At 41.1% G+C, this 22,813-nt stretch overlaps 1 protein-coding gene across 10 annotated transcripts in view; it reads left to right on the top strand.

Annotated features, from left to right (window-relative positions):
* Positions 1-22,813, top strand: part of myt1b (myelin transcription factor 1b) — a 144,763-nt gene that overhangs the window by 97,239 nt on the left and 24,711 nt on the right. For 9 of the 10 annotated variants that reach the window (XM_088082623.1, XM_088082622.1, XM_088082619.1 and 6 more), the window contains 5 exons: positions 8,053-8,159; positions 15,109-15,163; positions 17,412-17,442; positions 18,809-18,871; positions 21,666-22,081. In XM_088082623.1, the coding sequence (XP_087938749.1) occupies positions 8,053-8,159; positions 15,109-15,163; positions 17,412-17,442; positions 18,809-18,871; positions 21,666-22,081 (672 nt within the window). The remainder of the gene's footprint in view (positions 1-8,052; positions 8,160-15,108; positions 15,164-17,411; positions 17,443-18,808; positions 18,872-21,665; positions 22,082-22,813) is intronic. The other variant, XM_088082618.1, reaches the window with a different exon arrangement.

The following is a 22,813-nucleotide window of genomic DNA, read 5'->3' as shown; positions in this document are numbered from 1 at the left end:
CACTCCTTGTAGATGTTGGTGATATTATATTCCGATCTGAATGCTCTCTTTGGGGCGATCTGAGTCATACCTGTAGTGTATTATCCACTCTGTCCTCTACTTTCACCTTCTATATCTCCAGGAATAAATTAGCCCCGTTTACTGTACTCGCTGACTCCACATCATCACCATCACCACCGCTGCTGCTGCTGCTGCGCATTATTCTGTTTCTGGCTTGTTACAGTAAAGTGTGATTTCTATCTTGAGTTCAAATTGTGTTATATTACAGTGGGCGTTGAACAGGACTCCCGCGTGCGTGCGTGCGTGCGTGTGTGCGTGTGTGTGTATGCACGGACAGATGGATGGGTGGAAGGATGGAGTGAGTGTATTTGAGAAGGAGGGGAGGGGTTTGCCATTTGATCCTCTGCAGCAAAAAAAACAGAGATGCTCTCTTCAAATGTCAGCCGCCTTTAGTGGTGCGCAGATAAAAAAAAAAGTCGTCAGAAGCGGGCTAGAAATAAAAGCACCGGGCGTCGCGAGGGTTGGCGGAGAAGGGGGGGAAAGGCGGCCAAGAGAAGCACATTTCACCGGATTCTTTTTGCGAAGTGGATTCGGCCCCGAGTTGCTGTGCCGCGGTACAGAATATGAGCCTGTGCGTTGTGTTTTTCATCCCCACCCCCCCTTGCTTTGCTTAGATGGCCACGTAATGTGCTGTGTGTGCGCCTCACGGTCTGTCAAAGCACCTGCGTCCTAAGATGGAGGAAAAGAGATGAGGGATGATGATACACAGAGTGTTATGTCACCCGCTCTTTAAGTTGCTCTCCATCCCCCCCGGTGGTGGTGGTGCTGCTGCTGTGGCCGGTGAGACTGCTCGGTGCCGCTCTGCTCTTATCACAAACTTCAGCTGCTAGTTTAGATGTTAGGAAATCTTTTCAGGCTCGGAAGCAGCGCGGAGGTGAAAGCAAGAGCACACTTGACTTCTCCGTGTCACTATCTGAAAAGCTCCCATTTGCAGAAACCTCATCAAATGAGGTTGTCTTTTTGAAAGGAAAATATCCTCTTGAGTGATAAATAAGTGGTTTTTAGGGGCTTTCAGGGTTGGTCGATATGGTGAAAATCACCATATTTTGGACCAAATGAGTCGTTATCGACAGTATGACGATATTGTTGGGGTACTTGGGTGCTCTGGGTGCTTTTCACAGTATATTTACGCAGTGCGATTTTTTGATAAATACTAAAATTTAGCAGGTAACACTAAAAAGTCATTCAGGGGACCTATCACTACCGCATACTTAAAAAATCTAGATAAGTTGTAAGCATCATTTTGATGGCTTGTGTTGACATAATAATGTCGATAATTGTATCAACTTAATATTTTGTGCAATTTAAACACAAATGTATGTGTTCATTGATTTAAGACAAAATTGAAGTTGTAGTAAGGTAATTAAGTTGGCTTGATAATCAAACTTTTCTCCACCTTCACCTCAAATGCAAACAACACAAAGGACAATGTCTTACTTAAAAACTTTAAACACTACTTAAAAATGCCTGTGACTGTAGAAGAGAAGCTAATTACCCTAACTCAATGTAGTGCACTCATTGCATATGGTTTCATTAGAAGTTGTAATAGCTCAAAAAGATTGATGCAAACCATTGCATTATTTTCTTTTTTGTTATTGTTGAGGTAAATAATTGGTTTTTAGAGTGTAGAATAGCTTCAGTATTTTTTTTGAGTTCAGAAAATTGCATCACTTCACTGTAATTCCGCCTTAAAAACCAGAAAATGCCTATGATGTCACAATTTCAAGAATGCCTCAAAATGTGTTTTTAAGTATAGTCATATAGTCATTTGACTTAGTGTGCAGAAGCAAAAAATAGAAAAAGTAGAACAGTCTGACAAGTTCAGAATAATATAATATTTAGCTGTAGCTATTTCAGTGTTTTAAAGCAAAAAACACTTGCGATATTACAGTATCCACAATCTAATACGATATCTTGTCTGATACCACGATGTAGATATGATATCGATTTATTGCCAGGCCCAATGATGATGTTTAACTGACTTTTTCCACTTTCCCTAGACAACAGACCTCTTTGAGGTTATGGAGCTTCAAGAATATGTGTTTTTTAAAATTTGCATTTTTTTAAAGTTGTCTTTTGAAGCTGTCATAAATAATCATTTGAGTGGGTAAAGACAACAAAACAGACAACTAGAACAATCTGGTAGGTTCAGAAAATGACAATATTTTACTGAAATTGAGCATTTAAAACCAGAAAGCCCTTACAATATCCAAATTAAAGCTTCACTGTTAAAAAGAAACAATTTGTTTTAACTTAAAAAAGTTAGTATCCGGGCTGCCTTAAATTTTTAAGTTGACTCAATTTGAGAAGACAAGTTGAATCATAGCAATATGACCTCAACTTGTTTTCTCAAATTTGGCCTGGATACTAATTTTTTTTAAAGTTAAAACAAATAGTTTCTTTTTTTTTTTTTTTTACAGTGTAGTCTCACATCACGATATCGATGTATTGTGCAAAATTACATGATGATGTTTTACCGATGTTTCTGGCTTTTTAAATGTAAATAACAGAACTCTTTGAGGTTGTCGACTGTCAAAATATATTTCTTTTAACACTTCACTTGTAGCTGTGATTATAATCGTCTAAGTGAGCAAAAAATAGAACAACTAGAACAATCTGGTAAGCTCAGAAAATCTAAGGCGATATCTCACATATCATGATATATCAATGTATTGATGTAACATCTAGCCTGGGGTAGAATATATGATGTTTTACTGTCTTTTCCTGCTTTTAAAATGTGAAAAAAAGTTTTTAAGTCTGCAGTTGTGTTTGACACTTAAAGGTTATTTAGTTCATGGAGCTCATAAAACTGCACATAAGGAGCCTTTAGTCAATGTAAAGCTGTGCCTCTATAGTCAGGCTTAATGTAGAATGAGCGCTGAATGCATCACAGGCAGAAATGATAAAACACCTATTGTTTTTCTTGTGTTTACTTTTCCTGTGAAATGTAGCCTAGTTTCAGGGGATTACAGAATTAGGTTATTGGAGCCTTATGCTGTCAGTGGAGCCTCTAACAGCAGAGTATGGAGCTGCATGTAGCACAGGCCCGCAGATGAAGTTGCTTGTGTGTTTTTTTTGTAGTTACCATGATGGGAGGAAACCTCTCTATTTATGAAGGCCTGAATAGCCCGTGGTGAGGACAGCAGGTGCCGGAGGAGGGAGCGCAATAAACATGTTGGAGGAGCAGCTGGGGCCAAATTGCACCCTCGTCATTCAAAGCCTATCAGAAATCTAAGCAGTACAAGCAAAGGTCAGGGTTGGCCCGCCTTTCAATGGAGACGAGGCATTTCAAATGAAAAGGCTGGAAATAATGAATTTCATGCCCTGCGTTAAAAGGGAAATAAATAAGAAAAAATGTAAATTAATTAAAAAGTAAGCCAAATGTGCGCACATTCTCAGATGGGAAGAGAGAAAAGCATGACACGCAGAAAGTGTTTGGAACATCACAGAGTGCTGCCGCAGGCCGAGCACTTTCAGGTGCACACACACACATCTCCAGTACGCGTTGTGTTTTATAAGCTGCAGTTTGTGTTGTTTCTCGGATGCTGAGGTCAGGGTGGCCCTCAGGGGAGCACCTCCAAAGGCTTGTTACCATGGCGCCGCCTTCACTTCCACACCCCCGCCCCTTAAACTCCCATCCCCAAACTGATAACGCCTCGCAGACACTCTGTTTTGTTTCTGACTAAATCCTGGCCTCTTGTAGTTAACCCTTTAACACCTGCATCAACATTAGGTGTTTTGTGCTGCATTTAGACGCCTTACGGGACAATTTAAACCTCTAAAACTTGAGAAAATTGGTTTGATTTCTTTAGAAAACATGGGGGAAAAAGGCAGTGAGCAACTTGGCTGTACGATGAAAAGAGAGTTAGCGGGGGGTGATCATTAAATATTGTCAAAAAAAAGAGAAAAATATACAGAAAATATATATCTTATGATTATATATTAAAAACAATGTCTTTTTCTTTTATTTTTTTACTTTTGCTCATTCTGGGGGATTATTTTGTAACTTTTTACTAATGTCTTTCAGTTTGTTTCTCTCACTCTTTCTCTCTGTCTTTTGTTATTATTTTTCTCTCTCTCATTTTAGCATCATCTTTAGGTTTGTTTCTTTTTTAAGTACTTTTATTTATTAATTTTCTAAACTTCTTTTCAGGTAATTTTTTGTACCTTTTACTCATGTCTTGCAAATTTTTGGGCCTATATCGCGTTAAGTGTCTTATTGCCTTCTTTCATTGCTTTTGAAAAAAAATCAAGCCGATTTGCTCAGCTTGCAAAGTCCCAGGCCAAAATGTAAAAATTAAAACTAAACTTTGGACGGAGTCAGTTGTATTTTGCTGGTTTTCTATACATTATTAAAAAGAAAGGTCACATCTGCCACATAATCTGGTTACTCCGGGTTTTTTTCTCACAAAGAAAGCAGCAAGTAATATGAGACATCCCGCTCTACAACTTTTGATTTCTCTGTCTGTCCTGGCAGGCTCGCTGTAATCACACTAAGTTGTCTCTAAATCCTGCTTAACAGGAGCAGGGGTGTACAGCTGGCCCTGGCCCTGTATGTACACTAATACTGTTACAGACAGTTCACCCTGGTATTTAATCTAACTATGGATTTAGGCCTCTTTGCTCCATTGTCCCAGTACAGTAAGCCGCCTCCCTATAATGGTATTACTCAAGCCTAAACTTTGTTTTGCTGGTCAAAGGGGGTTTTTGTATCAGTTTATAGATTATACACTGATGTATTTATTTATTTTTTTTCCGGACCGATTTTCTAAGTTTGCCTCACAGAAATCCATAGCTTTGATAACAAACAGAATCCTGGCAGTTGAGTACGATATTTTAATCCATCCATTTTTTATTCACACCCCCCTCACTTCTGATTAACCAAACCTCCCCGGTGAACGGCTAATTGTCTTGTACTCCTCCAATTTTCACTGCAAAATAACGAGCTGCGAGCCTTTTAGGTGGGAATGAGCAGAATCTGATCAAAGAATAAGCGAATACATATCCCGAGCAGGCGAGGCTCAAATTAGTTTTTATGTTTTTTCATGTGCGAAGGATCCAGATGTTCACATGAAACAACACATGAAAGTATAGAAAGGTCCTTTTTTAGCCACCTTTTCTGTGATTCATCACCTTTTTAAAAAAATAAAATCAACTCGGTGATCACGCAGGTTCAAAATGTCCAGACGTCTTTTTCTGTGTCTGGAAGAGGACCAGTGGCTTAGGACAGAGCAAAGTGAGCAGGGTGCTGCTGACACATGGCCTGAGGCGATGTGTCCTGATACAGCCCGGTTATATATTTGGCATTTAGGAAGGGCTCTCAGCTCCTTGGATCCAAACTAACAATACAGGACGAATGCTCACTTGAGTTCCCTTTAAAAAGATAGGGGGAAAAAAGAGGAGTTTTTGTGCGTGCGGAGACAGAGAGAGCTGAGACAGAGAGACGGAGATAGAGATGCAGACGAACAGTATTGCTGTTGTAATCACTTTTTTCCTGAGGGCGGAGTGAAAGTTGATAAACAAGCATTTTGCAAAGAGTGCTGGCTGGGCTTTGCCGAGGTTTGCATGTAATGGGCAAAGTAGGGATGGGCGTGGAGGAGGAGGAGGAGGAGGAGGAGGAGGAGGATGAGGATGGGGGCAGTGTGGGGTGGGGATGGTAGAGGGGGGGCCGGTCTGCGTTGGGTCCCCTTGGATATGGACAGCCTTTTGTTGTCTCACTTTGCTTTTAGTGTGCACTTTGTGCACCGGGTTCACCTGCAGGACAGTATGTGTGCACAGAAAATAACTGTATCTTTTAAAGCAACAAGAGGACAAGAAAAGGAAGAGATAATAGGAGAAAATCCAGCAGTGGAAGAAGTATCCTTTACTTAATAAAGCACCAGTACCAGCCTGTGAAAATACTCTGTTACAAGTAAAAGTCCTGCAATAAAAATGTTAGTTAAGTACAAGTAAGTATAGTAAGGAGAATGTACTTAAAGTATTAAAAGTACCCAAACAGACAAAAAAAGAACCCCAAAAACTCAAAATTATAAAAAAGAATTACCTTAATTTAAAATGATGAATTAAAAAACACTCCCAAATTCAAATTATTAAAAGAAGAAAACATTTTTTAAAACTATCATTAAAAAAAAGGAAAAACAACCCCATAACTCAAAATGATTGAAAAATACTTGAATAAAAATACCCAGTAGAGACAAACCTTAAAAACCTGAACTTCAAAATTATTTAAAAAGTATATTAAAAAACACCTCCAAACTCAAGTTATTAAAAGAATAAGAAAAAATCATTTAAAAAAATCATATCATTAGAAATAAAATAAACTAAAATGGAAAAAAACACCCCCAAAACTCAAAATAAAAAAAAAAATAGAGAATGATTTAAACATTTATTATAATAGTTGGCAATTAATTTTCTGTGAATCAACTGATTGGTTAAAAACTAATCATTGCAGCTGTGCTTGTGTAAACAGTTTGGGGATTGAATTAATAACAAAACTTCATATTTTATAAGCTCATCTTATGTTTGTTTTTTTTATCCAAAAATTAAATGAATTTGTAAAGTATCTAAAGCTTTCAGATCAATGGACTGAAGTAAAAAGTTCAGCGTTTACCTCTTAAATGTAGTGGAGTAAAAGTATTAAGTGCCATGTAAAAAAGTACCTAAAATTCATACTTAAGTACAGTGCTTTTTTCATTCCACTACTAAGAAAATCAGATGGATTTTTTTTCATTTTGTGCTTTACAAAGGCCAGAGATTCATGTCCAAGTTCATGTATAAAGAGGTTTATGCTTTGCTGCCTCCCAAGACCTCTGCAGGTGAATTGAAAGAGCTATACCACAGCAACCATTTCGAATTTGGAATCTTCAGTCAGTTTTTAAATTCTAAGTAGAATATTTTGCCTTGAATTCCATCTGTATAAACTGTGATTTGTTAATGATTGTGCTTCCACAATGTTGCAGTTTCAATTTACATTTTCAATAGAGTGCGCTGACCCAAACCTTGAGTGTTTTTTCCTCCTAGATGTTGTTAAAGGACACACAAACACTGTAGGTGGCCCACACAGAATAGGAGTCACTGTAAACTCAAGGGCACATCCTTCTTTCACTGCGTTCTGCTGCCTGCTGCAAACACGTACAATCCATAGAAAGGTGAAAGCTAAAGGGTATGGATGTGTGTATATATATCCGAAAAGAGTCACATTTCACTGTATCAGCGCGCAGTGCATAGAAAGAGAGAGAGAGGGAATGCTTGTTTCAGAGTCTCGCAGCTGAAGTGTCTTACAGCTAGTTGAAAAGTTCAGCCTTGGGCATTCATAGAAAAATACTCTGCACTCTCCCTGAACTTGAAAGAGAAAAAAAATACGACCACCTCGACTGTTGGGAGAACTCTGTGTTTTGTATTTCAAACCTTTCTCAGAAAGGAGGAAGAATGGATTTGTGATAGATTTAGTGTGTTTCTGCGGGGCCGATCTGGAAGATGAAGCGAAGCGCTATTACCTTGATGAAAAAAAGAAAACACAGGAGAGAGGGGGAGAAAAAAGAGGCTTGATTTATGTATGATTCATTATTTACTGACCATGCTTCACCCCCACTCCCCTCGCAGCGCCCATCCCCCTGTTCGCTTATATATGCACCCTGAAAAGCTCGATAAAAATGCGCAAATTTGATTGATTCTAATAGCAGACTGACAGGGACCCCAGCTGGGGCACTTAACCATGCCTCTCTCTGTGTGTGTGTGTGTGTGCGTGTGTGTGTGAGGTACACACACTGTTCCTTTAGTTAATAAAGGAGTGTCTGCAGCATGCTCGAGTGCCCCAACCTTCCCTCAAAGTAGGGCCCTCCCCCTCCTTCTTTTATCCAAACTACTGCCCCATCCATTGGTGCTGATGCTGTTGATTTCATATGACAACTCTTTTTTTTCCCCTTCTTTCCAAAATCTTACACTCCCCTCCTCCCTTCCCCCTCTGGTCCCTCCCCCTTGTTTGTTCCATAGAAAATGAGTTTCGGGGCGAGCTGGTGAACCAGCGGTGGACACGAGGCGAGAGGACCAGCAGCCGCTGTCAGGCCTCCCAGAGACTGCAGAGCCGTCGACCAATCATGGTGAGTGACAAGGCCCCTGCAGCCCCCCCCCCTCCCACACACACACACCCCCCACACACACAACCTGATTTTGCTTCCTGGGCATTTCCCCAATCCCTAACTCAGCGTGGAAAGTAAAAAAAGGGTGGAGGCAGAAAGATGGAGGATGTGTGTGTGTGTGTGTGTGTGTGTGTGTGTGTGTGTTTGGGGGGGTTGATGGCCGCGCTGGACAGAAAAACATGAATCAAACAGCACATCAAACCTCCCGCTCTGCCCTGCCCATCCTCTGCCTCTCTGCCCAGCTCAGCTTAGTTCAGTTTAGTTAAGCTCAGCATGGCACAGCTCAGCGTTTTCCCGCTGCTGAGTTCACTTCACAGGATTTTTTTTATTTGAAACACAATCAAAAAAAAAAAAGAAACTCAAAAGGATGTCCTTGAGCTGCTCATACTTTTTTTGTCGATGATATTCCTCCTTATCAGCAGAGTAGAAAAACGCACTCTCTTCTCCCTGCTTTCTCCCACGATCCGAAACCTACGCTGTAAAATCTGACAAGCTGATCTTGTTTCAAATAATCTTGGAAATTGAAAAAGGAGAACAAATATAACTGTAAATCTTAATTCATGTTTACTTTATATCAAAGTGTTACGTGTACTTCGCTGTAACTAAACTTTAAGTAAACTAAATAATGAAATACAAAATAAAGTGCGAATTGTAGTTATATTTACTAACATTTAGAAAGAATAAGATAATTCCACTTCACATCATTTTTAAGTTGCATTAAGTTCACAAAATTAAGTAAATACAACTCAATTTCATGTAAACTTAACTTGAGATTTATGGTCATATTTACTTTCTTTTCAAGGCAATTGGCTTCCAAGATTGTTATAGTAATAGTTAATAATAAATAATATTTAGTAAAGTAAAATCAGCTTGTCAGATTTGCAGAATATAGCACAGTATACTTTATTTACTGAAGCTGCTAAAACCAAAATTTAGTTTTAAAACTAAAAAAATATATCGATTTTTTTCAAGTAAAATCACCTTGTCAGATTTTACAATGTGTCTCCACTCTTTCCTCACTCAAAAACTTCTGACCCAAATTGCCACCATTTCAAGGTTATTTCTCCACTCTGAAAACATCTGGTCCATTTTTTTTACCCGTGCATCACAACTGAGAGTGTGACACTCAACAAAGAGATGGAGGGATTGAGAGGAGATTGAAAGAGAGAGGAGTGGGGGTTGTTTTCCCCTGGGCCCAGTAAAAGTAGTTTTACTTCCCCCCGTGATGGCTCAGGTTCATCTGAAGAGATGACTTTTATTGATTTGGTTTGATTTCTGCAGCTGAGGGATGCGTGGAGGAGGGGAGGGAGGGGTTCAAACACTACATCATGTGAAGCGTCTGTTTGGCCTCACACTTGTGATATCTGTCACACAAGCTTCTTATTATCTTTTTCGACTTGCAAGCGAAGTGCGATGAATGAACTCGGGATTGGAGATGAAAAGATGTTTAGTGTTGAACGCCAAAATCACGTCGGGATGACTCACGCTGTAAAATGGCAAGCCTCTGTCAGCACACATGCTCACATCTGACCCATTATGCAGTCACACAGTCTTTTTTTTATTCGCATATGAAGTGAGAAACACGCCGTCTCCCCTCCTCCCGCCTCAGTACTCCGCCCTGCCTTGTGTGAATTATTAAAGTGAAACTGTGGAAGGGCTCGGCGTGCGGTGATCCAACATGGAGGCTGCGCAGCGTGGTCTGCCTGTCGAGGAGGGAGGGGGGGTTGGAGTGTGCAAAAGCGCACCTCTAATTGGCAGCTGCTGTCCGCAGGTAATTTTTGGAGATGTCAGTCTTCGTTGCCAGTTTGCGAACCCCTCTCCGCCGCATCTCCACCCCACCTTAACCCTCTCCTTCCCCCTCATCTGCTCTTGTACACCTGAAAATGAATAAAAGAGTCATTTATGTGCACCGGGGGACGGAGGGTGACCTTCTCTCTGAAGTCATTGCCCCCAGCCAGCCATTTACATAGAGCTGTCAGAATGCAGAGCAGAGCCGGGGCCCTCCTGCACCGACCGTTGCACACAAAGAAGGACATAATTGATAATGTACAACACAGCCTGTAGGGATGAGCCACGTCTTCCTCCTCCTCCTCTTCCTCCTCCCCCTTCTTTTTCTTCTTCCTCTGCCGCTGCTCCACACCACATTTCACACTAGTTAAACCCCAAGACACATGTGCACACATTCACTCTAGCTCACACACTCCCTCCTCTCATTTTCTCTTTCCTTCATTCTCTTTTCTGCATAAGACATCGCCGGCACCGTGCAGGCCCACCTACATACACCGTTCAAGGAGTCTTATTAACACACAACAAGGTAAAGGACAAGTTTTGAACATACATTAAAAAAACGGAGCGCCTTTGAAAGAGATTATGAAAATCAGGTGAATGCCTGCCTGGCTGCATCTGGATTCACTCGCTGTGACTTTGTGTTCATACAAATTTAATGAGCTGGAATTGAGAAAAGGGACAGGAAAAAGAGGAGAACTCAGATGTGCTTACCTATTTAAATGTGCGTAACTATGGTTACGCAAACATGAAAGCAATAGGGGCCCCTTTTCAGTTCAGGTTTTGATTCATCCGATGACTATCAATATAAGGAGGAGGCAAAGGAAGGAGGATGAAAAAAAGAAAAATACAGGAGGGAACAGAATACTATATAATCTCTTCATGAAGGTGGAGTGTGTGCTTTGGTCTCGTTCACACACACTTTTCTCTCACACACACTTATATTCATAACTCCTTTGCTCTCTTTCGCTATCCATCTACATTCAGTCATGCAAATTCACCAACATATTTTCTGCAAATCCAGCCATGTTAGTGTTTGATTCATCAACTTTTAGCTTCCACTTCCTCTCTTAACATTCACAGGTCAACACTCAGTTCATGAGCATTCACAGTTGCAGCTCACCTCAGCTGTGGTTTGTGCTTTTACAGAGGGAGGGATGCAGATGAAAAGACAACAACAAAATACCTTTTCTCGTCATATCATATTTACTCAGATCCATATTAGAGTGTAAGAAAATATTAACCCTTTGACACCTGGATTGACATCACTTTCCTATGCTGCATTCAGACACCTTCACAAGTATTTAAACCTTTGGGGCTATGAGCTACTTGACAAGAACTGTTCCACAAATTGCAAGAAACTATTAGATTTGGACAATATATTTTTTTAAAAAGCTAGGGAAATATGTCCCATAATTTTATTCAATATATTTTTATTAATTGCTTTAAAATTGATTTTATAATTAATATATTTAAAGCTTTTTTAACACTGTTTTCAGGTCATTTCCTTGTTTGTTTTTGTTTTTGTTTTTTTTCCTTTCTAATTTTTTTCCAGTAAGTTTCTTGTACTTTTTTTTTTTTTTTTTTAGCATTTTTTAATGCAAATTTTCCGCTAAGTTGCTCAATGCCTTTTTTCTGTGTTTTTGAACACTTTAGTATCCCTTTATATGCCCTTTATATGCTTGTGACACTGTATTGATTTTTAATTTATATTTTATATTTTACATGCAAAGATTCATGGCAGCGGTTCATTTTCTGTTATGTTTATACCCCTGACCGCTGGATCCTTTACTGTTGTAATCTATCTTCATCCAGTCTTCAACATAAAAACATATCACTGCCACAAATGCAAAGAACATGGACCACTAAAACAGGCAGAGTCATTAAGGATGCACCGCTAGCTCCTAAAATTAGATTTTTCAACTACTGCAAAAAATCACCTTGAAACATATTGTGATACACTGTAATATGTTAAATCGCAATCCTTAAATGTTGATAATATCATTTTACCAGATCTGTCCAACACTCCTTAGTTGTGGTGGAAGACGCAACCCAATTGCCAGAAAAAATGCAGCATTTGATATTTTTACAAACCATAAATAGGTAACATTTGCATATTATGAAGCGAAAACTTTACATTTTTTAAAACGCTGTGGTTAAAATGTGGTTAGGTTTATGCACAAAAAGCACTTGGTTATGGTTCGGAAAAAGATTATGTTTTGGCTCAAACTTCCCAGTTACAGTATGTGTCGGGCCATCCATCCTCCCCTCCACCTCTCAATGCCAAAGTCAGCTCATATACTCAGTCACCTAAGAAACACTAATATGATTCGTATGAAACATGCAAATCTATCATATGTTTGGTTTGCAGAACTGCACAATGCCGACATTTACTTATGGTAAAAAAAAAATTAAAAGCAGAATTTCTACTTTATTTTAATGGGGGTGCCGAGTAGCTCATGTAATATGAAAAAAATAAAATTAACTCGGTACCCAGGTAGCCCAAGAATGAACCATGTAGGGCCCTCTTGGGTAAATCCACCCATGTTGGCAATTTGCATTGGGCCAATATTGAACCTATAAACAATTCCATAGGGGCCATTTTTCAGCCTACATACATTGTAAATCTGTCAAGTTGACCTGACTTAAAATAATCTTGGAAACCGATTGCCCCAAATAAAGAAAGTAAATATAACGATAAATCTTAATTTATGTTTACTTTATTTTGAATTGTGAAGATTACTTAAAATGTTGCTGTATTTACTTAATGTTGTGAAGTTGTTGCAACTTAAATATGACAGCACAAACAGCTCGGTAGTCCGCCATTGTTGTCTTTCTATATGCGCATGACTGTTTGTCTGAAACATAACGTGCATGCACAAAATGTGGCTGTAATGTCACCGTTCCCACAGGATTCGTACACTTTCAGTTTACCCAATGACAGAGAGGGTGTTTTTTTCAAAAAAATACACTCTGAAACCCAGTTTCAAAAGTTAGTGTTTTCAGGCCCCCAAAATGCCGTTTTCATATGAACAAAAGGCCAAACCGCAACAAAAGTTTCATGTTTCATGCAAGAACTGTTGCTGTGAAAATGGCCCCTAAATCACAATGCTTATATTCCACCTCTGTTTCTTTTGGACTAGGGCTGAATGATAGGAAGAGAATCAAATATAATGATATTTTTGACGAAATATCTAAATATCGATATTGCAGCGATATCGGAGGGTTGGTAATGACTAAGTGGGTAAAGGCAAATCATAGAACAGCAAGAACAGTCTGGTAAGTTCAGAAAATTACATCACCTGTAATGCAGCTTTTAAAACCAGATAAAAACAACACAACAACAAAATCTGAGACGATATCTAGTCTTGTATTGTGATATATCGATAAAATTGATATAACGGCCAGCGTTATTTCAGACATGCGCAGAAGCAAGTGCAGGCAGTTGAGTGTGAGGAAATGGACTTTGAACTGTGCACAGGCAGCCATTCACTTAAAGTGGAGCACGCGCACGCGCGCGCGCGCACACACACACACACGCACACACGCACGCACACACACACACACACACACACACACACACACACACACAAACACACACAGAGAAAACTCTTCACTGCACACTCATCTGCTTGTCTTCCCACATCGCACTGTGAGTGGAGCACTGAAGGAGTCAACTACTCCCTTCAGGCAGGGCACAACGCTGCTGCTTGTTGCACGACTCCTACATTAACAGCGCTTGATCAAAAGAGCGGCGAGAGAGAGAAAGAGAGAGAAAGAGAGAGAGGAGCAGGCCAAGTGAGGGAGGGGCCTGCGCCTGCACCTGTACCTCCGGCCAAACACTAGACGCTAATGAATGAAGCGCAGCCCTTAACAACAACAACAACAGCGTGCTTCATCTTCCTCTCATCCCTCTCTCCCTCCGTCTTTTCACAAGTAGTCTATTAGCAGGAAAGGGGCATTGCCAAAGAGAGAGAGGGAGAGAGGGGGAGGTGGGGGAGAAAAGGAAGAACAGGGTGTTTGAATCCCACTGTGGCCGTGCCAACTTAACTATAGAGAGGCAACAAAGCAGCTAAGTGCCCGGGCAAGGAGAGGGGAGGTGTGGGCAACTGGGGGGATAAAGGGAGTTATTTTGGGGGGGAGTGTACAGGAGGGAGGAAGTGGGAGACAGAAAGGGAGAAAGAGGGGAGACCTGCGATATAAAAAACAAAAAATAAAAAAAAAAAACAGTCCAGTAATCAAAGCTAATGGCTCCATTGTGTCTAAAAAGCATCTGATAGCTTTAGAGTGCACCGAGAGCAGCGCTGAGCGAGCAGAGGTAGAGCAGAGGAGGTGTGGCCAAGGGTCAATACGTGTGTGTGTGTGTGTGTGGCAGTGGGGTTAACACCTGCTCCTTTGTGGCTTAAAAGCCGAGCCAGGAGTAAGCAGCGGGCACACACACACACACACACACACAAACACACACGCACACACACACACACACACACACACACACTGTCACACACTGCTCCTCATCTTAAAAGGGTTATTACTGTGGCTTTTTAGCGGCCTGGGTGTTTTTGCTTTATTTTTACATTCAGCAGAGTTGGGATTGTCAGGGGCCGTGGCCCCTGTAAACAGAGGGACTGCCTGTTGCCTCGGCACAGTGTACAATCATGTGTACCATTCAGGTGCAGGAAATTACAGGGAGTGATGGGAGGTGTGTGTGTGGGAAAGGGATTTGAAAAGTGGCTTGAACAACAGGGTTTGTTTTCCCGTCCATACGGCGTGGCTTTTATTTCTGCCTCCTGTGTGATGAAGGATGGAAGGCTGAAGGGTGTTTTTATTTTTTGGTGGGGAGAGATAACGGCGGGTGAGGAGGGGACGGGAGAGACAATGTTTTGCAAGAATTAAAGATACGATCGTCTCATTGTGTCAGTGGTACCTTTGGTGTGTTTCAATGGGAACATTGGAAGTGAGGGTTATTATAGCAGCGCTTTTGAAGCAGAGGAAAGACGATTACCTGTGGATGTGTGCTGGAATACAGTGAGAGCATTGAGAAATTACTGCTGATGGTCTCTTTTCTCTCTTCTCTGTTTCCTCTTCTACACACTCTCTTCCTCTTTCTCTCTTCTCTCCATCCCAGATGAGTGTAGAGGGTGACGACAAGCGAACCCGCACTCGGTCCAAGGGAATCAGAGGTGAGTGTTTGTCATTTGTCCCATCATGTCAGGCCTTGTGTCCCCTGAAGGTGCTTCAGAACACACACACATGCAGGCACCCATGCACGAACACATGCACACACGCATGCATGTACACACCTATACAGGTATGGGTGGTTTACGAGGAATTTTTTCATACCAGTTCAAATCATGGTCTATCGGGACCCACCTTTCCCTTTGTCCTGGAGCATACACACACACACACACACACACACACACACACACACACACACACACAAAGTTTAATACGCATTCACACATTCACTCCTTCACTTGCTCCGATCAGTTCCACTGGTCAGCTGAGTGCAGCAGCAGTGTGTGTGTGTGTGTGTGTGTGTGTGTGTGTGTGTGTGTGTGTGTGTGTGTGTGTGTGTGTGTGTGTGTGTGTGTGTGTGTGTGTTCTATATGATCACTAATGCCTGTTTGTGTGTCTGTGTGTCTGTGTGTCTGTGTACATGTTCATGTTAATGTATGTATGGATGTATGTGCATAAACTGTGAATCAGTGGTTCCCCACTGGTCCAGCCACGGGGTTCAGGTTTCTTAGACATGAGTTTAAAGTCCACACTTTAGATGAATTACCACATATACACTTTTATTGTTCAAAATGCAAACCAACACATTGGTTTAGAACCCAAACAAATAAAATATACTGCAAGAATAAACAGAGACAGCCCTTCAAAATAAAAGCTCTGTCCTGGAAATTCAAAATAAAGTGGGTTTTTTTTACAACTTTGACATGTTCATGAGTCACTTGCTGCCCATACAGAATATAACCTACTGTCTATTTCTACCCTAAAAAGTTTTTTGCTTAGACTATTTTTTTAATCAATTTAAGCACATGGTTAAGTCTTTGTGTTATGTTGTTTATGTTGTGAGCAGCTCCACTTAAACATAAACACTTGAAAAGAAAAATGGTAGTAGAAAGCAATTTATCACAGAGAACGAAACAGTTTAGATCATTGCTAGCTATTTCAAAAAACACCTACTTCTGGTATAATCCAAATACAGATATGTTTTGAATAAATGCAGTATGCATGTTTGTGCCTGTGTGCATTTTTATGTTTGTGTACATATGGACATGCAGTAAAGAAAGTGTGCATCAGTGTGCGTTTGTGTGTTGTCTTTATATTTGTGCATATGCACATATGGATACATCTCTCTTCACGTGTTTGTGCGAACAAGTGTGTGTGTGTGTGTGTGTGTGTGTGTGTGTGTGTGTGTTTGGAAGTTCGGAAGCGAGGCAGCAGAGAAACAGTTCACAGGGTGTTCAGAGCACAGGAAGGCGTCCAGTCATTCCAGCAGCATGATGAAAGACTGAGAAACCAAGATGCTGCGCACACACACACACACACACACACACACACACACACACACACACACACACTCTCATCAACATTGCGTGCGTTAGTGTGTGTATTTCCTCTACTCTTAGTGTATCTTGATACCCGGGCTTTTTCTGACATGTGATTAATGCATGTGATATCGGAGCCCAAAGTGAATTCTCTAGGATCGTATTGTTTTCTCGTTCGCTCCAAATGAAAATAGGATATTTCTCCAAACTCATTCTATCGCTCAACTCCCAATCGATGCCCATAGCCAGCTGAGAGCGATGTGTGTGTGTGTGTGTTGTTTGTGCGCAGAGCTTGATTTATGTTTTGAAGGCAATTACTATAAGTTGTCCCTGAAAGAAGTGCAGTTTTCTACTGATGATGGCAGTTTTCCTTTTAATTTCATTTTGCCAATTATGATAACTAAAGTGCAACAATTAATCATGTTTTATTGCTGATGTCTGCATATAATTGTCACTTTTTTTTCCTGAACAGCACGATGCAGTTTGGCTGATTTAGGTTTTCTCCTCTGTGTGTATGCCATTGTGTGTGTGTGTGTTATTCATACAGCATGTTTGTGCAGGCCAGCGCTTGTACTCCTGTTTGTTTCCTGCTCACCTTTGTGAACATGTGTTTGTATGTTTGCATGTGTGTGTTTGTGTGTGAGTGTGTAGGTGGTGTGTTTTCCTCCTGATCATGCAGTCAGCAGTGTGTAAGCCTCTATGAGGAAGCCTCGCGGGATTCGTATGCATTTGTGATTTATTGATCTGAGTTTCTTTTAGCAGCAGCAGCGCAGCTTTCTGAGCAGTCGTTCACCTTTGTTCTCCCTCTCTGTGTCTTTCTTCTCCTCCCCCCTCTCTCCCTCTCTCTCCCTCTCTCTTCCCTCTCTTCCCTCAGTTCCTATTGAGCTCGTAGGACAGGAGCTGAGGTAAGGAAACACCTTCATCTTTGTGCAAATCCCTTTCATAAAGTTCTTTTATGTGCACCGTAGCGCAGCCCCCGGCACTCGTAGACTCACTATCAGTGCCTCTTTAGATGATGCACTACATATATCTATATTTTATTTCTTCTCATCAGCACTTCTCAGCTCGTGGTCAGTTCCTCCAACCAGCTGCTATTGATTTCTCACAGCCTTTTGCTGTTTCCTGCTCTGAACACATACACTACACTCTTAGAAATAAAGGTGCTAACAAGAACCATATAGGGTTCTCAGGTTTGTTCCCGTAGGAAAACCCTTTTTGGTTCCTCGGTGAACCTTTTATTAAAGTTCCAACTGGAACACTGGAACCCTTTCAGAAAGCCCCCTATGAGAGGTTCTACAGAGAACGCGTAATGGCACCAACCAGAACCCTCTGTAGAGGTTCTCACCAGAAGCTTTCCACCCTCTAAGAGAGAGAGTTCTAAAGAAGCTACTGGTTCTGGGTAGTACCTCAGCCCTTCAGGATGAACCCTTTTGGAAACTTTATTTCTAAGAGTGTGGATGCAATGAAAGGGGCGTGTGATCTTTTTATAGTCTGATTGAAGGATGGTGGAGGGCGATGATTTTGTTTTTCTGTTCCTCTACGTTCCCAGTTTTCCCTCTTTCCAACCCAGGCGGCAGCTCTCAGGGCCTCTCTTGTCATGAAGCCTATTGTCCTCCTCCTAAATGATTTTTTTTCATCCTCTCTCATTTTGTCACACTTCACCTCCGAGCATCGATCTGAGCTCCAAAAAAGCCCTTTGGTTTGTGGATTAAGGGGGAGAAGACAAAAAAAAAGCAGAGAGTGCAGGGAGCACCTCATTTAAAATGCAAATGCAGCATTTTTTAATAAGTGAAATTAATAATAAGGATAATTGGAGTAATAAAGGGCAATTGCTGGGGGAAGTTAATGAGAATTGAAATGAGCCGTCCTGAGGGGTCATAGCAACCTGAATCAGAGGAGAGAGGCAGGGAGAGCGAGGCCTGATGATGATGACTGGTGAGGAGAGCAGAGCAGGGGAAATTACAGCAGGTCTCGGCTGATCCTTATCGCTCATAGTAACAGGATATAGGCCAGGGTTGATGTACGACATACAATATTATGTTCTCCCCGGCTTGATGCCACCTGCATTCATGCATTATGTGTCAGACGGATGGGGGTGCGAGGGGGTCACATTTTTGTGCATGTGCATTTGTGTGCTCAGTTTGCATGTCTCTGCTTTGTTTATCTTAATTTACTGTGTTTACGGCCCGTGGTTATCACTGCTTCTGCACAGGGACTAAAAAATGCACCGTGTCTTAAACATAATCTCTAACCAACATCCATCCCATCCAGCTGCCCCACCCCTGGATGCAATGGCTCTGGCCATATCAGTGGGAGATACTCACGACACAGAAGGTAGGGCAGATTAAAAACCCACCCTCTGTCTGTCCTTCTTCTCTGTCTGTCTGTCCTCCTCGTCCTCTCTGCCCCACAGCATCTGCTTTGTGGAAACAACCACGTGATACTTTTTTTAAAGGAGTATGTCAAAACTATGGTACATACACTGAGCGTTAAGATGATAAGATCAGAACCATCTCATATTTTATAGCTCATTTAACCCTTTGAAACCTCAGCAAATTGGCTTGATTCATTTATTTTTTCAAAAACATGGGAGGAAAGCAACGAGCAACAACAGAAGAAATTATATAAATATTAGCAAGAAATTTGTAAAAAGTGCAAGAAAATTCCCTGAACATTAAAAAAACAACAACAAAAAAGGAAAACAAGCCTTGGAAAAAGCTTTTAAGCTTTTAAAAAAATATATTTCCAAATCTACTAATTTCTTGCAATTTGTGGATCATGTCTTACCAACTTGCTCATTACCTTTTTATCACGTTTTTGAAAGAAATTGCACCATTTTGCTCAGAGTTCAATGGGTTAAATACTTATGAAAGGCATCTGAAAGCAGCACAAGAAAAGTAATGTTGCTTCAGTTTTCAAAGGGTTGATCCACACAAAAACCAAAGTGTAAGACGTGTTTTTACAGGGACTATTTGCTGGTCCCGCAGCCCATCACTCACACAAGACTCCAGGATGTTACTGCTAGTCTAGCTGTCTCCAGTCTTGATGCTAAAATAAGCTAAACTGCAGCTGCTGGCTGTAAATATATATTAACCAAACAAACATGAGAGTGGTACTGCTTATATCTTCTCCTCAGTGCTGCGTGGTCCAGATATTTAGCTTGAATAAATACAATAAAATGAAATGAAAATATTGCTGCTGTCTTGTAAAAAAGTCTTTAACATCAAGGATGTCGTGGAGATTAAGTTTACTGAATTCAAGTCAAGACTGAGACCAAAGTAACGGAGTCCTAGTCATTAAAGTTGTTCAACCCCCCATCCCCCCAAAAAATATTTTAGGGTATAACGTAGTGTAATCTCAAAATTGTTTTGTATCACTTCGTACTTCATACCGTATTGCATCGTTTTGTATCGTTTCGTATTTTTTTGTTTCGTATCGCATCGCATTGCATCGTGTTGCATCATATCGTATAATTTCGTATCATGTTGTATTGTATCATATTGTGTCGTATCATAATAGTAACGTGATCTAAAAAGATAAGTATGACTTTGTGATGATAATTCAACAAAAAAAAGAAAGTGATTCTTTTTGTACTTTAAATAAGAATAACACACCAGAATTATTTAATTTAATTAAATTTAATTGAATTATTTTATTTAATTAAAACAACAGAATCCACTTAAAAGCATCAAAATAGAGCTTGTTTATCTAAAAAAAAAATGGGATGCAGCTTAATATCGACACGTCATCTTTATCGGATGATATTGGCTTTAAAATTAATTATTGAAATCAGCCAAGATGCTGATTTCTGCCGATTTGACAAACCAATAATTTTTTTCCTTTTGCCAAACAAACATGTAGAAAACATCAACCCTAAGTTGAAGTATTTTTCTTATTGTGCACAATGAATGAATATTACATACACTGAAAAGCACTGTATTTAATGTCTCTGTCTGATGGTGGGACGTCAGGATAAGAGTATGCATAATGTGATGTTAACTCCAATACAGGAGAGACTTGATGATCACTGAAATTAGATTGGGAAACAATATCCGTATCATTTTTGGCGAAATGAGTTGTTATATATCGGCAAAATTGGCAAAAAAATCCAATATCGTGCATCCCTAAAAATAAGTGTCATATTAGGCTCCCCAGCGAAGGTCGGTTGTGTCCTTAAATCCTAGGAACACCAATGCAAAGATGAGTGAGGGCAGCTAACATCAAAAGTTACAAAACAGACAATTCATTTATTTTATATGTACTGATCAGTAGCAGAGTTTGTTATTAAATGGCCCCTGGCCTTCTGCCATTTTGCAAAAGTGGCCCTGGGGCAGAGCAAGTTTATCTTTTGCCCCGACCCCAAGATTAGGGGCTGCTGCCTTAGATGAGTGTTACAATCCCTTAGCTGAAACTCCATCGTTTCTTGTGTAAAAGAATAAACCAAAAATAAGGTTAAAATCTAAATTTTTAGGTTGCGTGTTGAGACTATTAGAGATTAGGCATTTTACAGATTGCACAAAAACTCTCAGAACCTTAAAATCTAAACCTAAGTGATAAAGTTTTCAGTGGACAGCAGTGAAATGTGATTTCTTCAGCTTTTACTTGAGCTGAATCCTCCCTCCCTCCCCATCTGTGTGGCTCACCCTCAGAGACCTTGCGCGACTCGGGGCAGCTCACTGGCTTGTGACTCCTCTTTATTGAGGGGCAGATATTAGCTATCTGTTTACATGTGTATTCGTTCAGCGGGCAATTTCAGATGCACTTTGTTTATAGATCGTCCCTCAATCTCCCTCGGCATCTCCCAGGTGAGAGTAAGAGGGGGTTTATTGGATTTCACCCTCTGCTGCCTCGCCCGCCCACCTCGCCGTACAAGTTATTCATTAAACGTTCCAGTCAATTGGCTGAGATTGGTTGTGATGTCTGAGTGAGCCGGCATGGCGCCCCCCCCAGGCCACATGTTGAACCACTCCATCCTTCTTCATGTCAAAGCACACAAACACCCTCCATCATGCTGCTTAAAGTCACTCATGGACAGGATGAGGTGCATGAGCTTTCATTAGAGAAGCGTGTTTGTGACTTCAGATTACAATTCTGCTTGCTATTCATGAGCTCCTGTCTTCTCCTTTAGCATTCTGGGTTGCCCCATAGCCAGAAAGCGCCGTCTGGAGGAGGCAGAGGCCGAGCAGGAGCAGGAACAAGAGCAGGACCAGGAGACAGAGCGTCCCGCCTCCAAGAGAAAGTCACACCCCCTGAAACTGGCCCTGGACGAGGGCTTCAGCGCAGAGAGCGACGCCAGCAGCGAGGCTGAGGGCGAGGGAGAGAAAGATGGAGAGAAAACAGGAGATGCAAAGGAGGTGGAGGAGGTGGAGGTGGAGGACAGGGAGGCAGCTGTAGAAGAGGAGAAAGAGGAGGGGACAGAGGACATGACACAGGATGCACAGATGAACAGACATGAGGAGGAGACACAGATGGAGGAGGAGGAGGAGGGGAGGGAAGAAGAAGAGACATATCAGAGGGAGGAGAACACATTTGTAGCCGATGAAGGTAAGCTCCTTCTGCCGGAGACAAACTTCTTACAAACATCTCTGCCTCCTCTTCACTGCTGAGGAGGAGTCTACTACAACTAAAATCACACGAGACAGATTAAATGGGAGAAAAGAGAAAGAAGAAAGAAGAAGATACACTTTATTGATCCCTGAGGGGAAATTAATTTTTTCACTTTGTTGTTATTTTTGCACATTAAACACACAAACACACACACACACACACACACACACACACACACACACACACACACACACACACACACACACACACAGACCCAAACACAAACAGCACTGACACACATGCATTAATGAAGAAATGGCAAAGTGAAGGGTCTGCCCATGGACAGGCTCCCCTAGTAGTTTGGCTGCCGCACTCAAGGGCATCTTGGCAGCGCCCAGGAGACAAACTTGCACCCCTCTAGCGACACACACACACACATACACACACACACACACACACACACACACTGCACTGCACTGGAACTTAAACCTACAATTCTCCAGCTCCCAAGCCAGGTCGCTACGGATTGAGCTACTGTCCTCCCAAAGTGATCCAAAATCAAAGCAAAATGGGATTCCTAATTATAAGTTTCCTGTATGGTTTAAGATCCAGAAATTACACATTTCCTATAATGCCACTCAAACTCTCTCATAAGATGTCTTTCCACTCCTCCAGTCAGTAATGTAGACTTTCTATTTAAAGCTCAAGTCTATGCCAAGATAACCTTGA

Source organism: Plectropomus leopardus, chromosome 9 (assembly GCF_026936395.1).
Source record: "Plectropomus leopardus strain MGB_pleo_1.0 chromosome 9, ASM2693639v1, whole genome shotgun sequence".
In the NCBI taxonomy this organism is placed as follows: Eukaryota; Metazoa; Chordata; class Actinopteri; order Perciformes; family Serranidae; genus Plectropomus; species Plectropomus leopardus.
The sequence above is the reverse complement of the archived record's forward strand: the minus strand, read 5'-3'. Positions and strand labels throughout refer to the sequence as shown.